General features: G+C 38.9%; 1 protein-coding gene across 1 annotated transcript in view; it reads left to right on the top strand.

Annotated features, from left to right (window-relative positions):
- Positions 1 to 6,274, top strand: part of LOC108926366 (zinc finger protein 536-like) — a 131,848-nt gene extending 125,574 nt beyond the window's left edge. The window contains exon 6 of the mRNA XM_018739033.2: positions 5,876 to 6,274. Coding sequence (XP_018594549.1) covers positions 5,876 to 6,114 — 239 coding nt within the window. The 3' untranslated portion in view covers positions 6,115 to 6,274. The remainder of the gene's footprint in view (positions 1 to 5,875) is intronic.
- The last annotated feature ends 13,116 nt before the right edge of the window (positions 6,275 to 19,390 follow it).

Below are 19,390 nucleotides of genomic sequence, written 5' to 3'. Positions count from 1 at the left end.
GTTCATACCTTCCAAACTGCTTTATCTTTTTTCTACATTTATCTGAGAGAAGCATTTGGCTCCCTTTTCTGTGACTTCCCTCTCTCTGCCACAGCAACTTACAATAAAGGTCAGAACATGCTTTTTTGTTTTATATTTCCCTTACCATTTCTATTTATTTATTTGCTTATTTATTTATAGGTATGAGATGTATATAAATCTCATATTTCAAAACGGTAGCTCGTATTGAATGCACCAAACGGGGTCTGTAACGGATATAAAGGTGCCAAAATGTATCAAATGTTATCTTTGTTGTCCTTCAAAGTCCTTCACACATAGAGAACAGTACATAAATGCACACACATGCACATACATACACACTCACCCACACATATTTCTTATCGGAGTGGCCTGACAGGTCAGCAGTACAAGGTGCAAACTGGGAAGTGGGAGCTGGAGGAAGGGTAAAAATCAGTGCTACTGAATTCAGTTGTCCCCAGACAAGAACTCCAGCCTTGGACAAGTCCTGCTTGAGGGGCTGTTGAGACCATCGGTGACCTCTCTTTCACTGCATGATAAATGCACTACGCGCCACCCTGGACTCCCAGCAATCTTGGCTAGGACCAGGGTGGGTCCTCCTGCCTCATACAACCATTAATTGCTATTTATATCTAGAAATTTGTAGAATAGGAAAAATAAAGCTTTGATAGATGTTGGGACTGGTAAAAGTTAGGATTATTTACTCTGCTACTCTGAAATTATGGCTGATATTAGTAACACATTAAATGCAGTCTCACTGACAAAGGCTGCATTTGATTGCTGCATGCATCCTTCTCTTAGTAGACTGCCAGAAAATATCACATATTTACAATATATTTATAATATTCTGCAGTTCCGATTACAACTGATAATGTAAGAAAACATCAGAACAGATGAACAGCAATTAGAGTACTTTTAGAATTAATCAATCAATTAATAGAAATATTCTTACGGCACAATTTCAAAGTAAGTGCCTTTTTTTCATTTATAAATAGACCATACCAAGATAGCAATTAATAATCTAGTTAAAAAATTAGCACGTGACTCTTTCCCATGTGAAGATATGATTAACCCGTACTCCACTGCAATCAAATAAGTTTTATAAAACAACAAATATTTTTTTTTTCTCTGCAATGCTCAACACATCAACAGCAACACATCAATGGCTTAAGAAGTTAAATAGAAGGTTATAATGTGATAATGGGTGGAATCATCTGAAACATCCAAAACTTAGTTGCTCAGAAAATAAAGGAAGATTCTCAGGTATTTTTATTTTAAGGAATGTAGGTGCACCTATTTATGCCAAGGATGATTTAAGCATAAGCCTTATGGTGAATGGGCACACTTAATTTTATTTTTCCCTCTCCAGACTTTTGGCGAAACAATTTATTTACGCTCTTTTGAAGTGCAAATATCTCCCACCTGAAACGGTGGCGATGGCGCCTGAAATTCAACGGTGTGACAGGCAGAAGGGAACTGCACACTAATGTTGAGAAGGGATTTGGGTGTTTGGAAAGGCTGTTTGCTGAGTAATCTCCAAGCTTTTACAACTTGCAGGTTATTATTCGCCGACAGATGGTGCACCATGTTTTATTGCTTACACCTTCTGTGTGTGTATTTTTTTCTTTCCAGAAACTTCATTTCAGAAAGCTCTTTTTAGTACAGAGATTTTATGAAATCATGTTTTGACAGCTTGACTTAAAGTTATTGATCTAACAATAACCCAGTACACTGACAAAATGTAAATATACAGTATATGTTGCTCTGTATGTGTTGTTCATATTTCTCTTTCATTTGAAGCATTAATAATTTTGTCCAAATTTATACCCTAAATTTATCCTCTGTTCCGACATGTATTTTTTGTTGATAAGAAAAGCAGAATAAGATCTTTTTAATCTTCATTTAAAAATTCCAGTGAGACATAAAACTCTCTCCGGTGCCTGCTAATCTACTACTCATACCCCCCACTGTGCCAACACACGTTTACACATGGCAAAATCCTGCACGGCTGCTTCCCCTCTCTCCTTGTAATCCTGGAACAGCAGGCTACTTGTCACGGGTTAACCCTGCATCATTTACAGGACCCAGAACGAAACAGGCAAACTGACCTTTTTCCCCCCTCTACAGCTTTTCCCTCTTTTTCAGCCGATAGAATTACTATTTGTAAGCATCTGAAAGCCATTAGAGGCTCTGCAGTCTGTCAGGTGCCAGCAAGCACGTACACACATGCACGCACAGACACACACACACAGACGCAAAACTGCTGAAGCCCATTGACATCCTCTGGCATGCCAGGATTGGGATTTGTCAAGTGCTGATGAGCCGTTATAATAAAATATGAGCAAATCACAGGCATTCTGCAAATTAATCAATTTTTTTCCTCCCTATCGCTCCTCTCTCACCAGCAGAACTCCCGTCCCCGCCTCCCTTCCCCAGCATCCTTTTCTCTTTCCCTCCTTCCCGGTGCGCCCTGTTTCAGAGAGGGTGCCGTTTGCCAGCAGACGTAGGTGAGCTGTTCTTGCTGACAGATGGTAGCGTTGGCACCAGACTCATGAATTTATGGTCATTCTGCACCTCTGCCAAGGAGTCCTGGCGTGCGTGTGGACAGACGGACGGACACTAGGGGGAAGCAGCCTGAGCGAGCGCTATCGTTCACTCCTCCGTAGAAGGTTCGAGAGGAAATGTAACAAGGCATGTGTGTATGCGGGGTGGTGGAAGAGGGGGCAACGAAGGGTTGCTATGGAGTCATAAGGGCTTTGCTCTCTCCTCCTCAGTACTTGTTATCATTTAGCCCGTAGGACCCGAAGCTCAGCATCTCAGCGTTTCGCCAGAGGTGAATTCCTTGCATCTGGGCTAAACTTACAGAGAAAGAGCACTCTGCAGATGTTGTGATTTCAGCCAGGGTGGTGCTGTGGAGGGTTCATGACCCTGCTCGCCAAAAAAACTGTGGCAGTGCATGCTGGTCTTAATACAACTCATCCTGATATTGCCAGAATCTCAGAATTCCGTGCCCTACATAGTTAATAACAACATGATGCAATACATGAAAAAGGAGGCCATTGACTATTTTCTCATTCATTTGGTCTTCAGGTGGAAATGGGGAAGGAGGAAGATAAGAGGAGGGGGTTTGTAGCACGTGAATTCCGTCCTGTTTTGTATCGCTTAGCACCTCCGCAACCGAGCGTCAAAATGTGGGAGAAATGGAGCCGCTGGTACCTGCTGGCCCATTGTGTGGAGGGTGTCAGCCGGACGCAGTGCACTGTAAATAAACCTTCAGCAAGGGGCTCCGGCCCAACATGAATGGGGACAGATGTGCTGTCTGGGGTGTGGGAGGAGGTGAAGGTGGGCTTCATTACAAAGAAAATGTGTGCTTTCTTGCCGCTATGTTGAAAGCATGACAAAAGCAAGTGGGGGGGGGCGGATATCAGCTGCCTTATCCTCCACAGCAGTACTGGCATGTTTTGTATAATGCAGGGGGCTGCCGCCCATTTATTTTGGTCTGTGCGACTCCAGTGAGGTAAGTGGATTAGACAGAAACTTTAACATGCTTCATTGCAGCTGGTTGCAGACATCTGTCATTCCTCAGCCGAACACTCGCAATCACGGCGCGAACAAAAAGGCAAAGCTGACACCTTTCATTTTAAGACGGCTTTGCAGAAGCACGAGGTGCTGATGGGGAGGGGGTGGGAGGGCAAATGAAACCTCTTCTTTATATTTTACATTGTGTTTTGGCTTTTGTAAAATAAGATCTTTAAGCACAGGGAAATAAGTGTTGTTCTCTACTGTATATTGTCAAGATTTTTTTTTAAGTCTTCTGCCTTTCAAAAATATTTGCACCGGATTTGAGTCAGCACTGCCGTAAATACAAAATCCTTATTAAAGAAGTGGGTATCTCACAATACACGTGATTTCGTGTTTTTCCTGGGCCCCTTAAAGTCCCTCACTCTCTTGCGGAGCATGTGTTTAGCTATGATAAGATTTATTTGCATGTCGCCCGAATGTCCCTGCATCGCCCTGCGAGAGAGTTTGCACCGATGTTCAATAACATTAACATTTCCATTTGAATTTAGATATCCCAAATCTTTTCAAGCGATTGATCTCGTTAGGCTTGAATGGAAACGTGACTTTGTGGATATTTTTAAATTAATTTAATACCCCGCACCCCCCTTAACACATCATTCCTGTTTTGTTTCTGCAAATGCTTGTGAACTTCTATTAAAGTGGTTTTCTGTTCATTCTGAGTCATTGAGTATTGAACTATAGAGTACTATCAAAAAACTGTTTTTTTTTTTTTGCGAAAATATCAATACCTCTTTTCTGTCCTACTGTCCAGGTAGGAAGTCTCTGCATATTATTTGATCTTCTGTATGCCATATTTTGTTATCATTTGCTGGAGTGCCAAGAAGGAGTCCAGAATAGCACATCCCCCAACCTTTTGGATTATTACAAAACTGAAGCGAAATCTCCTCATCAGAAGGAAAGTTCAACTTTAATCGATGCACATTTTCTTCATGTGTATTTACTGTAGTACAATAATACCGTAATAATAAAATCCACTTTAGGTTTGCAGCTCAATACTGTGGAAGCTAATATGTGTTTGAGCTGCATCCTTCTGTTTAACTGTAAAATGGGATCATATAAATCTGCTTCTTGGACTTAGCATAATGTAGGAGTGTGAAATTAAAGCCCAACACCTCCTTTGTGTATAGTGGCCTCCATTGTTTGAAACAGAGACAACTCTAACACCTTAGAGTTGCAGTAGCCCCTTCTTTGGACTGTGAATGTTTGGCCTGGGCAAAGCATGTCACTTCTACAGAACGCAAAAAATTCATTCAGGTTTACAGAAAAGCTCTTAACACGATGCGATTATAAATGCTTGTTTTTGATAGTGATGACATTGTGCCAGTTTACGATTCATGTGTTCAGCCAAACTGTACACCTACTCAGTGTATATTTTGAAACTGTTAGCCTGTATTTAACGTAAGTTTGCTAGGAAAAACTGTGAAAATGTGGACTTTTTAGTGGTTATATTGTTCACTAAAGTTTAAGAACTGCTTTTGTCAATGAACAACTTACTGGATTTGAGATTACTTTCGTGGAACTTTGAAAATATGACAGAAAGTTGATAGTGGGTTCATGGTGCCCCAGGGTGATCGAAAGAGGTACTTAGAAACTGAAGTCAGAGCCACATTGTGTTCAGAGGAAGAAGCATAAATAATTATGCTTTGTAGAATCGTACAGCAGAGCTTCAGGTTTGGGCTCAGAGTTTGAACCTGATGTCAAATCTGGCTCTCTCTGTGCAGACTTTGTATGTTCTCCTTGTGTTTGTGTGGGCTTCCTCCTGCTCTTCTGGTTTCCTCCCACAGTCCAAAGATATGTGCTTCTGCTCGTCTTGGAGGCTTGTGTGTGTGAATGGTTCATGATTGCCCTGCAATGTACTGGGAAGTTACACCATACACGGTGTCCCCTGCCTAGCTCCCTCTGCTTCTGGCCTACGCTCTGAACTGGACAAGCGGCTACAGAGAAAAAACAAACAGACAAATGGGCACATGCACAAGTGAATGAAAAAAATCAATTAATTAATTCGCTCATTTTTGCGGATAAAAACCTCAAAAAGGCTCACAGCTGAACAATGACAGATGTTCCGTCGAGGATCTTGACCTAACAGTTCATGTTCAAAGATGGCTTAAAATCTTCCTACGCTTCTGTGCATTATAATGTAGAAAAATTTTGACTGCTACAGTATATCCGGTCCTTTCTTAACACTTACAGCTGTTCCAAACTTAAATGTCAATATTTTAAGTTGAAAAATAATTTTAAATGAGTTTGCTTGGCTTGAATTGTCTTTACCTTGCAGGACCAAGGCCATACCAGTGCAGATACTGTCCCTACAGTGCATCACAGAAAGGCAACCTGAAGACTCATGTGCTGTGTGTCCACCGCATGCCCTTTGACAACAGCCAGTACCCCGACCGTCGCTTCAAGCGTCCACGCATCGACTCGGACACCTACCCGGGCACGGAGATCGGACTCCCCAAAAAGCTGGACAGCACAGGGGACCCCAGTGCCCTTGAGCCTCCCAGTGGACAGGAGTGACACATTGACAGTGCATGCTTCCTTAGCTTACCCCTCATCATGAACATCATGAATAACAACAATAACAATGACAGCAACAGCAACAACTATGCCAGCACTAACTACAGCTTTGGTTCTACTTCTACAATGCAGTGAATGGAGCCATCATGCTCTATTTGCATAAGGGACACAAAAAGCACCAACGAAAAACGTTCACTCTTATTTAATAATTTCACTTCATGAACGTATTATACACATTTATGATTTGGCTACAGTTGCCAAAAATGATATCACTATAAATTACTACTGTACAAGCAACAACACGTACGGATGATGATTGTGAGAACACATTTGATACAGATCTACTTTTAAAAAGTCATTGGCGTGTCTAGGGAAAGTGTCCATGAAGATAACACAATTATGACTGGAAGATGGAAAGGACAGTGCTGTTCGTCACTGAGAGTGTCTTTAGAACCTAACACCGGTTTCACGATGAGCAGATGCCAGTGGTCCGCTACAGTGCCAGCCTGACTGGGGTGCTGTCATCGCTAAGGAAATCAATTTTACCGCCATCATCATGCCATTTCTAGAGAAACCCTAGATGCATACAACCAGCGCTAGTTGTTGTACTGCAGTAAAAACAGAGCAACGCAGCTGCGGTAACCAACAATTTCTTAAGCAGAATGCATATCCTCATTGGCATGAAGCGACCTTGTCATCACTTTTACAAGGGAATATACTTGGACATTGTGATTTCTCCATACATAGGTGAACGACATTTTTGTCTGACCCTTTGACCTGATGACAGCGTACACAGACATTCCAGTAGAGGCAGAATGAAGTAACCACTATGGTTTTGATGGTGCTCAAACCTGGAAATTAAATGATATTCTTTGAGCTGAATTTTACTTTAGTCTGCGGTTAAGACTACAGTTGATAGTTCTGTCAATAAGGAAGAATGTAGGACTTTTTCATTAATTGCTCTGTGTTGCATCTGTTTTTGTTAAAAACTAAATGTTCTCTTTTGTATCAGGTTGAACTCTGGATCTGTACTGAAGTAAAACTTCAGAAAAATTCACAATCACATTCTATCATATTTTTTTCTTTTATTAATGTAAAGAAACTGTATGGAATTCGTTTTTTTTTTTTTTTTCCAATGAAACAAAAATATCTATATCTACGCGTTAATGTCTTCTTATTCACATAAATATGGACTTTCAGAAGATCAAAGTCATACAATGAAGATATAAAACCCCAGGGCCTTAAAAGTTTTATGTCTGCCTAAAGCAGTTTGTAGAAATATAAAACTGCCATCAATGTAAATAAAACCATAAGCATTATTTGTGTATGCTGGTCTAGATGAAGCCCAAATAGAATATTCTTTGTCTTTAAATTAGGACTTTTGAGTTTTCAAAGCTACATTTTTCTATAGTATATTGTAGTTCTCGCTGTCTTACTAACAGTTTCTACTAACTGTTTCCCAATATAAATAAAAGTATTTTATGATCTGGTAAGCTTTAGGATTTGATCAGCGATGTGTTCTGGTGACAGTTATAAGCATTCTTTGTGTGTATGTGAGTGTGTGGATGTGTGTGTTCGTGTGTACGTGTTTGCAAACCACCCCTTCAGTATATTCAGAGCAAAAAGATTAAAATAATAAACAGAATTTAAAAGTTTCTACTCATTGTCACATTTTATTTAAAAAATTCCAGGGCCACAAGTCCACAGATTATTTCAGAATGTTCAGAACACCAAGAAATAAATGTGCTTTTAACACTGAAAGCATGTTTGTTTGTGAAGTGTTCATTTTTTACCGTTCTGTCTGATTCTACCATTTCCTTCCCTATAGTAGCAGTAATAATAATAATAATAATAATAATTCCAACCTCTTAAATATGGGTGGGTCCTAATGAAGATGAGTTACCATTGTCAGAAATTAAACACTGCTGCACGTCTTGAAAACAGTCATACAGAAAACCATTAGGAATGCAGACCATGTGATGACCAGAATCAAAGATTACAGAATATTCCAGAAAGGTAGGAAGAACGCCAGAAGGAATTTTTGTTATTCTCTTAGATCAACTACAATTTGTATTTAAAGATTATTGTCATTTGTTATTTATCTGTTGAAATAACTTTATTATATAAAATATGAAACATTTTTATTTCAGCAATAACACTGAAGCAGTTCAATTCTAACTATTGTTTTAAGCAATAAACTTCTACCTCTGAAAAACAAGTCTTGTCTTTTTTGTTATGATTAATAAAACAAATGCAAGCTGCAGATTGTATTTCCTCTATGACTACATGACTTTTTAAAGAAATTTTTTATTCACTCTCGGTGGTATCTGAAGAACACAGGAACTGGTAACCTTTCTTTGCAGTGACTCAGTCTGTTCAATCTGTAAAGGCTTGGCATGAGCAGGTTAACTAACTTATTTGTTCACATATGCAATATTTTCAAAAAAAAAAAAAAAATCTTGCATGATTAAACGAAAAAAATATGCTGTATTTTCAAAGAAGGTATATTAACTTTTATACAAAAGTATGGTATCCTTGCAATGAAAAGCTATGTGAGTCTAAGAAATCAGTTTTTTCATACTTCAGCAAAGTCTTTCACTTGTTTCATTTTAATGAAAAATTAAATCAGTTTTAACTCAAAGGCTTAAAAAATGAAATACACACAATAGATGTATGCATACATTTAAAAATATCTAAAAATCCTTCATAGAAAGAACAACTTAAAGCAGTATAATGCAAAATACTGTAAATATACACAAACAAATATATAAATACTGTTCATATCAATTAAAAAAAACCTATTTGTTTCATCATGTTATACATTCTTTTCAACCACTATTCCACGCATAGCTTTGAAAAGAACAGAATGTGAAAACCACTATTAAAATATAGAAAAGTATGAATTCCCAATGATGTTCTTAATATGTGTTCTTATTCTAGCTCATGGGAAAATACTGGCCAAGGCATATTTAGTGGGTGTTATTTTTATTATACCTTACTGAATGATTAACTCTGAGGTGGAATGTCACAGAGATTTATCTTTTAATTAAAATAGCATGGTTCACGCATAATTGAATCGTAGTCTAAATAGATGCAATATCAGAATTTATGCTTTGTTTATCTCTTAATTATCAGGAGATTGTTCTGTATATCAGTCCTTCATTATTCTATTTTTTTTTTTTTTTTTTTTGAAGGTTTAAAGGGCTGCCACAAAGCAGAATGAACAAAATACACTACTGTTTTTCCACAATGATTGGCAGACAAGGACTTACTGATAGAAGCTGAATTTTGACTTACTGGATGCTTAAGTCTGCTGATATCTCATTTGGAAGCCATTTCAAGGACACAGACTTACAACATCCTCAATGTGTTCATAGTATCGTTGCTTTTGTATCCTCTTGTTGTTCAGATGGGAGCTGTAACGGGATTAAAAACCTTGGGCCTGGACAACGATTTTAGCTTCCATAAACAGCAGAAGTCTTGACAGATCTAAAGGTCCTTTTTGTATTAAACATATCCACGCAGGTCTGATGTCAACCATAGCAGAATTCCCAGAAGGGGTGAGCAACTACTGGTACCTGGACCCCAGAGGTTTTTCTGTTTTGTTTTCCTCTCCCCCTGCTAGCTTGCTCACTTGTTAACTATCTGATCAGTCTTATAACATTTAATTAAACAGAATCCACTCTGGTTTTTTTTCTCATGACCACCATATGAGTGGTTTTTTTTTTTTAAATTATTATTTAGTTAAATAAATAGGAGGCACGGTGGCATGGTGGAGCAGTGGGTTTGACCGAGTCCTGCTCTCCGGTGGGTCTGCAGTTCGGGTCCCGCTTGGGGTGCCTTGCGAAGGACTGGCGTCCCGTCTTGGTTGTGTCTCCTCCCCCTCCAGCCTTATGCCCTGTGTTGCTGGGTTAGGCTCCAGCTCACCGTGACCCTGCATGGGACAAACGGTTTCAGACAATGTGTGTGATGTGTCTGTTAAATAAAAAATCTTCAACATTGTTTCACAAAATTTGAGAAGACATGATACTGTAGATGTCTGTCATTTGTATGAAGTATGAGTGTTTCATCCCTGTACGGGGTTTTGGTGTGTTTTGTTTTCCCGTTGTGTTTGTGTGTTTTTGCTTCCTGTACAGGCCTATTGCCTACCATTGGTTCTCACTCCTGTCCGTCATTATCAGTCCTGTTGTCATGTCCTCCTTCTGGGCCATTCATTACCATGCTCCCCCACCTTAAAAACCCCACCATTTTCCAAGTGAACCCTGACTTTTGTCTCATGGTGCTTGCATTTAAGCTTGTGTTTCATCATTTACTCGGGTCCTTATGTAACTGGTTAGTCATTAATTATTTACTTTATTGTGAGAGTTAGTTGTTTATCAACTTTATGGTGTTGTCATGGGGAAAAAGAGGACAGATAAGCTCGTCACATGACCTACATGCCCAACACATGGGTTTCAGCAGCCTGTCGAGACACACTAGGGAAGAGGTGGGTCCCACTTCCCGTACTTTTGGTTATTGGTAGATAGAGTAGGTTAGCTAGGGGGTTATTTATGCTGATGACCCTTTTGCTTTATTTTGTTTCCTATAGCTAGGGTACTCTACTAACTTGAGATGGTTGGCTTTGTTCTTTGCTTTGGCACTGTCTTCCTTCCTTTTTGCCCTGGAAAGTGTGTTTTTGTTCTTGTAAGTATTCACCTGAACAGCTGCACAAGTTAGTACAGTTAAAGCACCTGCAATTCACACTTCATCTGTGTATGTGTGATTTTGTTGGCCTCTTTCTACCACTGGTCACCATTCACTTGATGTTACACCCCCTACCCCGAGACGCCTAGGGACAGAACAGTGAGAGTATGTGAGATCTACCGAGGTGGTGGATCAGTGGATGAAGGACTGACCGCTGCGGTTCAACAGCTGATGGGAGCTGATGCTCTATGGAGGAGCCTGTAGCAATAATCCTTCATACAAAGGGTAACCTGCAACTCCTCTCATATCATCTGGGAGTATATGATCAATGAGCTCCAAACTGGGATCCTAGCATTAGATCTTTGTGCTGTCGCTTTGCAAAGATTGCTTTGTATCCCCTGTGTTCTTAATTATTAAAAAAGAAAAAAAAAAAAAAAAATCTTGCTTACACTGTCTTGTTTGCATAGTTGTAGCATGCAGTACCCATATACCCCAGGTATTTATTACAGTTAATTATCAAGAAACAGAAAACACATTGCTCAAGCAGGATATTATCATCCTTATGGGCACCTGGATATAATTTTTAAAAACACAATGCAGGCATTTTTGTATGCGTATACCTTATATTAAAACATACTCAGCATAGTGTAGCACATTTAATTACGTCATTATTTCACTAGTGACTAATAATTTTACTGGTGCAGCACTTCTCTAACATAGATTTAATTACTGCATGTGATATGGAGTTTTAATCTTTCTCCTCCGTTGTTCAGTTCACTGGACCATGGGATTGTATACTTTTCGGCCTTTTTACATAACAGACCTGGTAACGTGTAATGGGCTGTTTCATGTGAGTATTCAAGTGTACAGTGGTTAACAGTTCAAGTCAGGTTTGCTTGGGGTAGTAAAATACTGCCTTCCTGTTGCTGAGCAAAATCATGTTATTTTTGCAATGAAAGTCACTGCCAGTCAGCGTGGAGAAACAAATCCCTACCTACTCGTTCTTAACAAAATTGTTTAAAGGGCAGAAAATCTGGATGAAAACAGCAAACAAAAAGACTGAGAACAGCTCAGATTCCATGAATGACAAGTGACAATTTTGTTAAAACATTTTATATAAAGGCATATCTTTTTCCCCTTTATTTAACATAAAATGGCTTTGTATGCCTTTATCTTCAGAATGTGATCTAGCAACTGAAAAAAACAAAGAACGTGTGGTCTGTGTTAGTCTCACTGTTGAACAAATTCATTTCATTAGAAATCAGAAAACCATGATTAGCCCACATCCAAACAACTGAGCTTGGAAAACCCTGCTCCCCCACAGCCACAACCAGTTGGCCTTGAACCCTAGAGGTTTTTCTTTTCCCCCTGTCCTGTTCCATCCTCTTGAGTTTCTTTTTTTCCCTCACTCTCTACTGTTGCCTTCTGGCTTTTTCCCACTCTTACTTAACTAGGTTTTGTCTTTTTTGTCTGTGTACTTTTTTTTCTTTTTTTACATTTTTCTTTCTTAAAATGCTCTAAGACATTCTATAAGGAAGAGCAGTATTTAAAAATAATGTAAAAAACTGAATTTAAACAGAAATCATCAGTGCTTGTGTTTGTATATAACATTATTATGACGGTTTGAAAAGTTCCACATTATATCACTTGCATTGACTAGCAATGAACAAGATATGTATAAAATAAAACATTCAATTTTCATCTAAAAATGAAATAATACAACATGCTACATTTGTGTATGTATGGAAAGAAGGTATAGCCCCATACCACAATGGTTGCATATCCCTGTGTTTGTTCGCTTGCTTATGTGTACATGAGTACAATTTGTAATGCAAAACAGATACACTAGACACATAAAAATCTCGGAACAAGTAATATTGGTTAAAAATGTAACCTTGAGCAAAGTACCCACCCTCTGTTGCTTCAATAAAAATTTTCCAGTGGTAAATGTAAATGAAACATTCTGAACTGCTTTGGAGAAAAGCATCTGGTCAGTGTTCAAAAGCTTTAAAATCTACAACGATAAACAGCTGCAAAAAAGCAATGCATTACATGAAAAATAACACACACACACACACACAGGTGGAAACCGCTTGTCCCAAGCAGGGTCGTAGTGAACCAGAGCCTAACCTGACAACACAGGGCATAAGGCTGGAGGGGGAGGGGACACACCAAGGACAGGACACTAGTCCATCATAAGGCACCCCAAAGGGGACTCAAACCCCAGACCCAACAAGCAGGAGGTCCTGGCCAAGCCCACTGCACCACCACACTCTTCATTGAACTACACACACATACGCACATTGTCTGAAACTGCTTGTCCCTATGCAGGGTCGCGGGGAGCCGGAACCTAACCCGGCAACACAGGGCATAAGGCTGGAGGGGGATGGGACACACCCAGGACGGGACATCAGTCCATTGCAAGGCACCCCAAGCAGGATTCAAATCCCAGAACCACCAGAGAGTAGGACCTGGTCAAACCCACTGCACCACCACGCCCCTGTGAAAAATTATAATGGTACAGAAATTTGTTGTTGCCAGTTGTACAATATTTTGGTCATGTCTTCTCATTGAACTACTGATTTTTAAAATTTTTCTCTATATAGAAAAGTGGGTGATTTTACTGTTGCACAGAATTGCTTGTAGACATTTCGTAAAGCATTATGCAGTTTTTTTTTTTTCAATGAACAACAAGGACAAATGCTTTTAATTATTTTAATACTAGTCATTTTATTGTGCCTTTGCATCAGGTTTCAAAGAGTTAATTGCTGGAGATAAAACACCAGATATGTTTTGCCTCCAGATATCCATTAAAGTGTTGAATGCTGTTTTCTATTAAAGACTATATGCCAGATGTTCAGATTCTAATCATTGGAGACGTAATGGAGTAGAATGTTGCAGTTTGTGACTTTACTGTCATCCATGCTGTTTACCGCACAAGGGAGAACTATTTCAAATACGTAATTATATCTCATTATTACTCAAGTTTTATTTTTGTGCGATGGAACAAAGCCTTATAAATTGGATACATCCGCTGTGACCATGTTTCCTTAAAGACTGATAGTATTTCTCATGACTTGAATGAATGAATGAATGAATGAATGAATGAATGAATGAATGATTTGTGCTACAGCCATTCATGTTTTAGGTAAGGTCATTGTGTAGGTCTACTGGCATCAGACAAAAGACAGATATGTGGACTGTCCACCACTTTTTGACTGTTGCTGGTCTTCTGCACACATTGTATGAGATTGCCACATTACAAATTAAACTAATGATGAATGATAATGAAGGCTCAGGGACTTGGCATTTCTTTCTCTTTCACCTTTCTTGTCATGTCTGTGGCAGTTCTATATCCCTGTATTAAGTGAATTACTGTTGCAACATTAGACTTCATGGCCAAAGCCTGAACTACTGGCATGTTGTGTGCTTTGACATCATCATCATTTAACTTGTCATCCTTTTCAGGATATGATCATTTTTATTGCCATCATCTTAGATTCCTCACCCATAATTTCAAACTGGTGTGAGACCATTTCCTTGCAGAGAGAAAAACATTTGGAGTCTCTGCTCTGTTTACATGTGGGGACCTGACAGTCTTAGCTTTCAAGTCTAGACTCAACAGACATCTTTGACCAGCAGTTTTTTTTTTTTTTTTTTTAAAAGGGGTGATCCCCCTCACCTTTTTGTTTATGCTGCTCGAGATGAGATGTCTGCGGAGGCTACAGTCTGCTGCACTCTGACACTGTCACTCCTGCCCTTTTTACCAGCCCGGTTTATTCTCTTCCTGGGAGCACCCCCTGAGACCCTCGCTCAGTTTCCTCTGGCCTCCAGACAAAGTTATATATCCAAAAACACTGCATATTAGATATACAAAACAGAAAACTGCATAAATGATTACATTTAAACTATTCCTTTATGTATTGAATAATTACATATTTTATGTTATACTTCATTTCCAGTGAATCCATAGAAAGGGCAACTAGGCTGTTATTTATTTCCAAGGGTCTGGTACAAATTTTGGGGGGTCTGATATTTTTAAGCAGAAACAAATGTTGACTCATATTCCTTGAAAAACTGACTCATACACATTTTTCCAAAAATAAAGTTTGCACTGTATCATCAGTGACTATATTTGTGCGTGATTCAGTGAGCCGCACATGTGCAGTGACTGAACATGCAACGGCTTCAGCCCTCCAGTCCTGTTTCCAAACGATGATATCTTTCACGTCCTCTGCGGCAACATGGGTTGCCTGTGACGGCTGGGCACTAATTGATATTTTCATTAACAACAAATATATGCTCCTATTTCCATCTGCGATAATGACCATTTCTTTGGAGAGCAGTAGAGTCGGGTAATGGGCCTGATGTAAAAGAGAAAGCTTGCTTAATGAATACAAAGGGAGAGCTGTCTCTCTGTGCTACTCTCAGCAGTAGGTTGCTTCGTACTTATGTCTTAAACATAGCTTCTTGGATATAACATGCAGTTTTAATTCTGAAATAACTTTTAATTCGGAAATAAAAAGAGAAAATGAGAAAGTGGGTATTTGCTCTAAATGTCCATTGCCTGAGCTCAAGCCCTAACTGGTTTTATTTAGTTCCTTCACTATATCTAATTATAAATTATTTTAGATACTATAAAAGGATTAAAATATAATAGATGTATAATGTGCATAGATATTGCAGCATACGGTTCCCTTTTTTTTTTTTTTTTTTGATTTTTATTACACTGCCATTTCTGTATCTGATCAGTGCTGATACTTGTGTCCCAATCAGTTGATTTTAGTTGGTGGTTTCTGGATACGGTTTTCATAGTGTCCTTTATTTCATTGCAAGCATTAACTATTGCATTTGCATGTGTGTGTGTGTGCGTGTGCTGAATAAATTACCCAATGCTAATTTATTTCAGAGAGTCACATTTTTGAAACTATACTTTATTAACACATATTTTATTGAGGCAACACTGGCCTCTCTGAATTGCCGATAGTGTGTGTATATGTCTTAAGGAAGGTATGCATGTGTGTGACTGGCCTTCAATGGACTGGCATCCCATCTAGAGTGTAGACTCCCTCAAATTTTTTGTCTCCAGGAAAGCCCCATGATCACTTCCTCTCTGCATTAGCACAAACAGTTAATGACAATGGATGAATAGATATATTTTATCAGTTAAACATCACACAGGAGATAAAAACTCTGTACATAAGAAATGCAGGACATACCAGAGAAATGTTTAGACTCAAGCAGGTATTATGCCACAGTCTGGTGTTGACCATTCATTGAGTTTGAACAATTAGCTTGTAATTTGATTCTATAAGAGAAGCTGACAAATTAAATATGCATATGACAAAAATGTAATATCTGGACTTCAGGATATAATATATTGAAAGGAGAAATTATGTGTTTGCTTGCAAAACAGAAAAAAGTAGTAATGTCAAGTGAATAAGTTTTATTTAAGTGAAATTAACTGATGCTCCGTTTAGATGTCTAAATTGTCATGTCACACCATCACATTAGAGCATCTCTCCGAGGTAAAAGTGTCCTTGAATGAAACTCCATGTTCTCAGTAGGTGCTTTGCAAGACTGCCCACTGCAGTTATCTAATTTGCTTTTACTCTTGTCGTATTCAGCCGTGAACCACATATGTGCTTTTGATGGATAATTTTTGGTGTACAAAGAGAGAAAAATGACAGAGGCCACGTTGAGCAAAAGAGGCAGCAACCCTCCTATGGGCATGAAAGACGACCTAAATGTACAATATGCTGTGTCACGGGTATGCGGGTGGTGAGGCTGGGTGCTCGGTAACAGTGGGCGTTCTGTGATGTTGCGCTTGTAAAACAAGAGATCACCTTGGGCAGCTGCGTAACCTTCCGCCGTTGTTACGGCGACGCACAGCTGATCAGCAGCCGAGCTGACAACTTCATTCAGCTGCCACCTGCGAGCTGTCAATCAGGCAGCCGTCCCCGGGCTATTGATGGAGCTGTCAGCCCAGCTGAGACGTGTCTGTCAAAGCTTTCACTCTCCAGCTCTTCTAACTTGTTCGGCACCACAACCCCCATTCTTCTTCCCTTCCCTTATAACCAGATTGTGTAGGCATGCATTCATATGCAGTATGTGATTCTATGAGAACAATGTGAAGATATTTGATCTTATTTTGCTCTATTTTTTTTACTCAGTTAACACTTTAACCCGCTGGATATTTTGATGGAAATGGCTTAGCAGGGGCTAGAAGTCCATTCCTTTATCCCTGTGGTTCCAAAAACTATGGTCCTGGCCCAACTGCAGACCAAGAGGGTTTTCCTAAGGGTCACAGGAAGGTCTCAAAAAAGGAACGAGCACAGTACTACACGGATATTGCTTCATGGACGCATATGGAGGATACTGAAATGGTAAATAAAGTAGAATAGATGTAGAAAACACAGCATTTATATATACTTGATATGACAATTTTCTCATATGTTCAGGTTCAATACTTCATGAAGCATCAAGCAGACCAGCAAGGAGCCTGCTGTTAAGTAATGCTCTGTATACATCTGTATCTGTATGTAATAATACATATAGTTTTGCTTTTTAATCTTCATTATGATATGCAGTTTTTATTTGTTACTACTTATCTAAATTTACTGAAACTTTTTCATTTTTTAAAATGTATTTTTTTTTATTTAAATGAAAAATGTTTGATTTTCATGCAAAACTGTTACAGGTAAGTTTTATCATTGGAGCTTATTCTATTCTATTGTTCTTTGTCCATCAGTATTAAATCAGACATTGAGGAGCTCACCCTCAAAATGATACAGTTCCATAGTAGGCACTGAGATAATCTTTGCTTGTGTAATAATTTAATTTTTATGTAAATTTGCTATTTAGTTCAATTAAAAATGTTCTAAGTCATTATGTGTTGGTAATTAATACAGTAAAACTATATGAATAAATGCAATATATCAAAATGATCATTAAAAAGTCCCAGCCAGGACAAGATTGTATTGAAGGCTGCCACCAAAAAATTTTTGGAACCACTGCCTTTAACCATTACATTTCCTCTACCTACAATAGCAAGGCAGCTCCATGACCCCAACTTTCTCATTTGTGGAACAGAAGATTCATTTACACTACATTTGCATGTTTAGCAGACACTTTTCTCCAACATGAGTTTACAGTGTGAAGCTGCTTACAGTGATTTTCCCATTTATAGAGGCAGGTCATTTGTACTGGAGCAAGTCAGGGTATGTACATTGCTCAAGGGCACTGAAGCAGGAGGTGGGATTCGAACCTGCGATCTTCAGATGCAGAGGCAGCAGGTAACATTTGGAAGGGGAGCTGGGACACGTCCTCTGCTTAAAGCAGGCACACCTGTGCACAAGCTCTGAAGGCAGATAAAACATTCATACTCTCATAGTTGCAGCGAATTTATCGCACATTAATAGCACTCTTAAGCTCTCTTTGTTATCTTTGAAGGGAACCCAGGGTCTTATTTTTCCTTGTAAAATACCGCTGGGGAAACAACTAAAATCCACTAAGCTTTCTAAAAGGCAAGTGCAACCCTACTCTTAACATCAGAGGGAAATACAGTGGCAGAGGAACAATAACTGAACCACCAGCCTCTGCGAAACCTATTAAATAATGCAACACTTCAAAACTGAACACCTGTTGCTATGATGTGCTGATACAGATATCAGGGGGATTAATTAAAAGTTAATTTTATCATTTCATTTTTGAAGCATTTTCCTGTGAAGACAGAGTCCCTGGCTTCTGATTTTTGATGCAGTGTTATCAGAATCTGGCAAACACTTCACATATACACATTTATAGTTTTTAATCTCATAATTAATATGCATCTCTCTGTTTTATACATACTGGAAAATTTCTAAATTATCAAACTGTGCATTTTCTGAAAAATAAAATAAAATAAAATAAAGAAGTATATAAAAGAAATTCTGGTTAGAGAAAGAAAGCATTCACTTTCAGTTACTGCTCTTCTGATATGCAGGACACATCCTAAATATGTTACAGAAACAACAAAAACATACATTTGCACCTTAAGAGAAATTTAGAACCAGAGTGTTTTTAGCACAAGAATAGAATGCCTTTGTATTGTGAGAGGAAAAGAAACAGGAGAGGAGATCATGCAAACTCTACATCTAACTGCACCTTAGAGGTGCTGAGGCCCCTCATTCCCCTCACCTTTGCTGAAGAGCGACCTTAACCTTCGAGGTCCTAGGAAGAATTTTTAAAAATAGATCTCTGACCTGGTTGCACAGGAGGATGACAACACATTTAAGTTCAGCCCTGTCTCCATCTCCACCTAAGACCTATCAAAGAGTTTGGGCCAGCGGATAACCGCTCTGTGCCGGCCAACCATTAACATGATTCTGTTCCCAGTTGAGAGGCTCATAAAGACATTGCCATCAGTCTCTCAGAACACACCAACACACATTTAACACACACACATACACACTCACACAGAGCTTCCTTTTTAATGCATTACCCTCAAGGGAGACATGCAAGCTGTAGCACTTCAGCATAGATATAAAAATAAATACTATGGGCAGGATTTATATATGTTTTTTATGCTGCAGTAAAATATGGACATTGTATA

The sequence above is a fragment of the Scleropages formosus genome, chromosome 7 (genome assembly GCF_900964775.1).
Source record: "Scleropages formosus chromosome 7, fSclFor1.1, whole genome shotgun sequence".
Classification (NCBI taxonomy): Eukaryota; Metazoa; Chordata; class Actinopteri; order Osteoglossiformes; family Osteoglossidae; genus Scleropages; species Scleropages formosus.
Note: the sequence above shows the minus strand (reverse complement) of the source record. Positions and strands in the feature narration are given on the sequence as shown.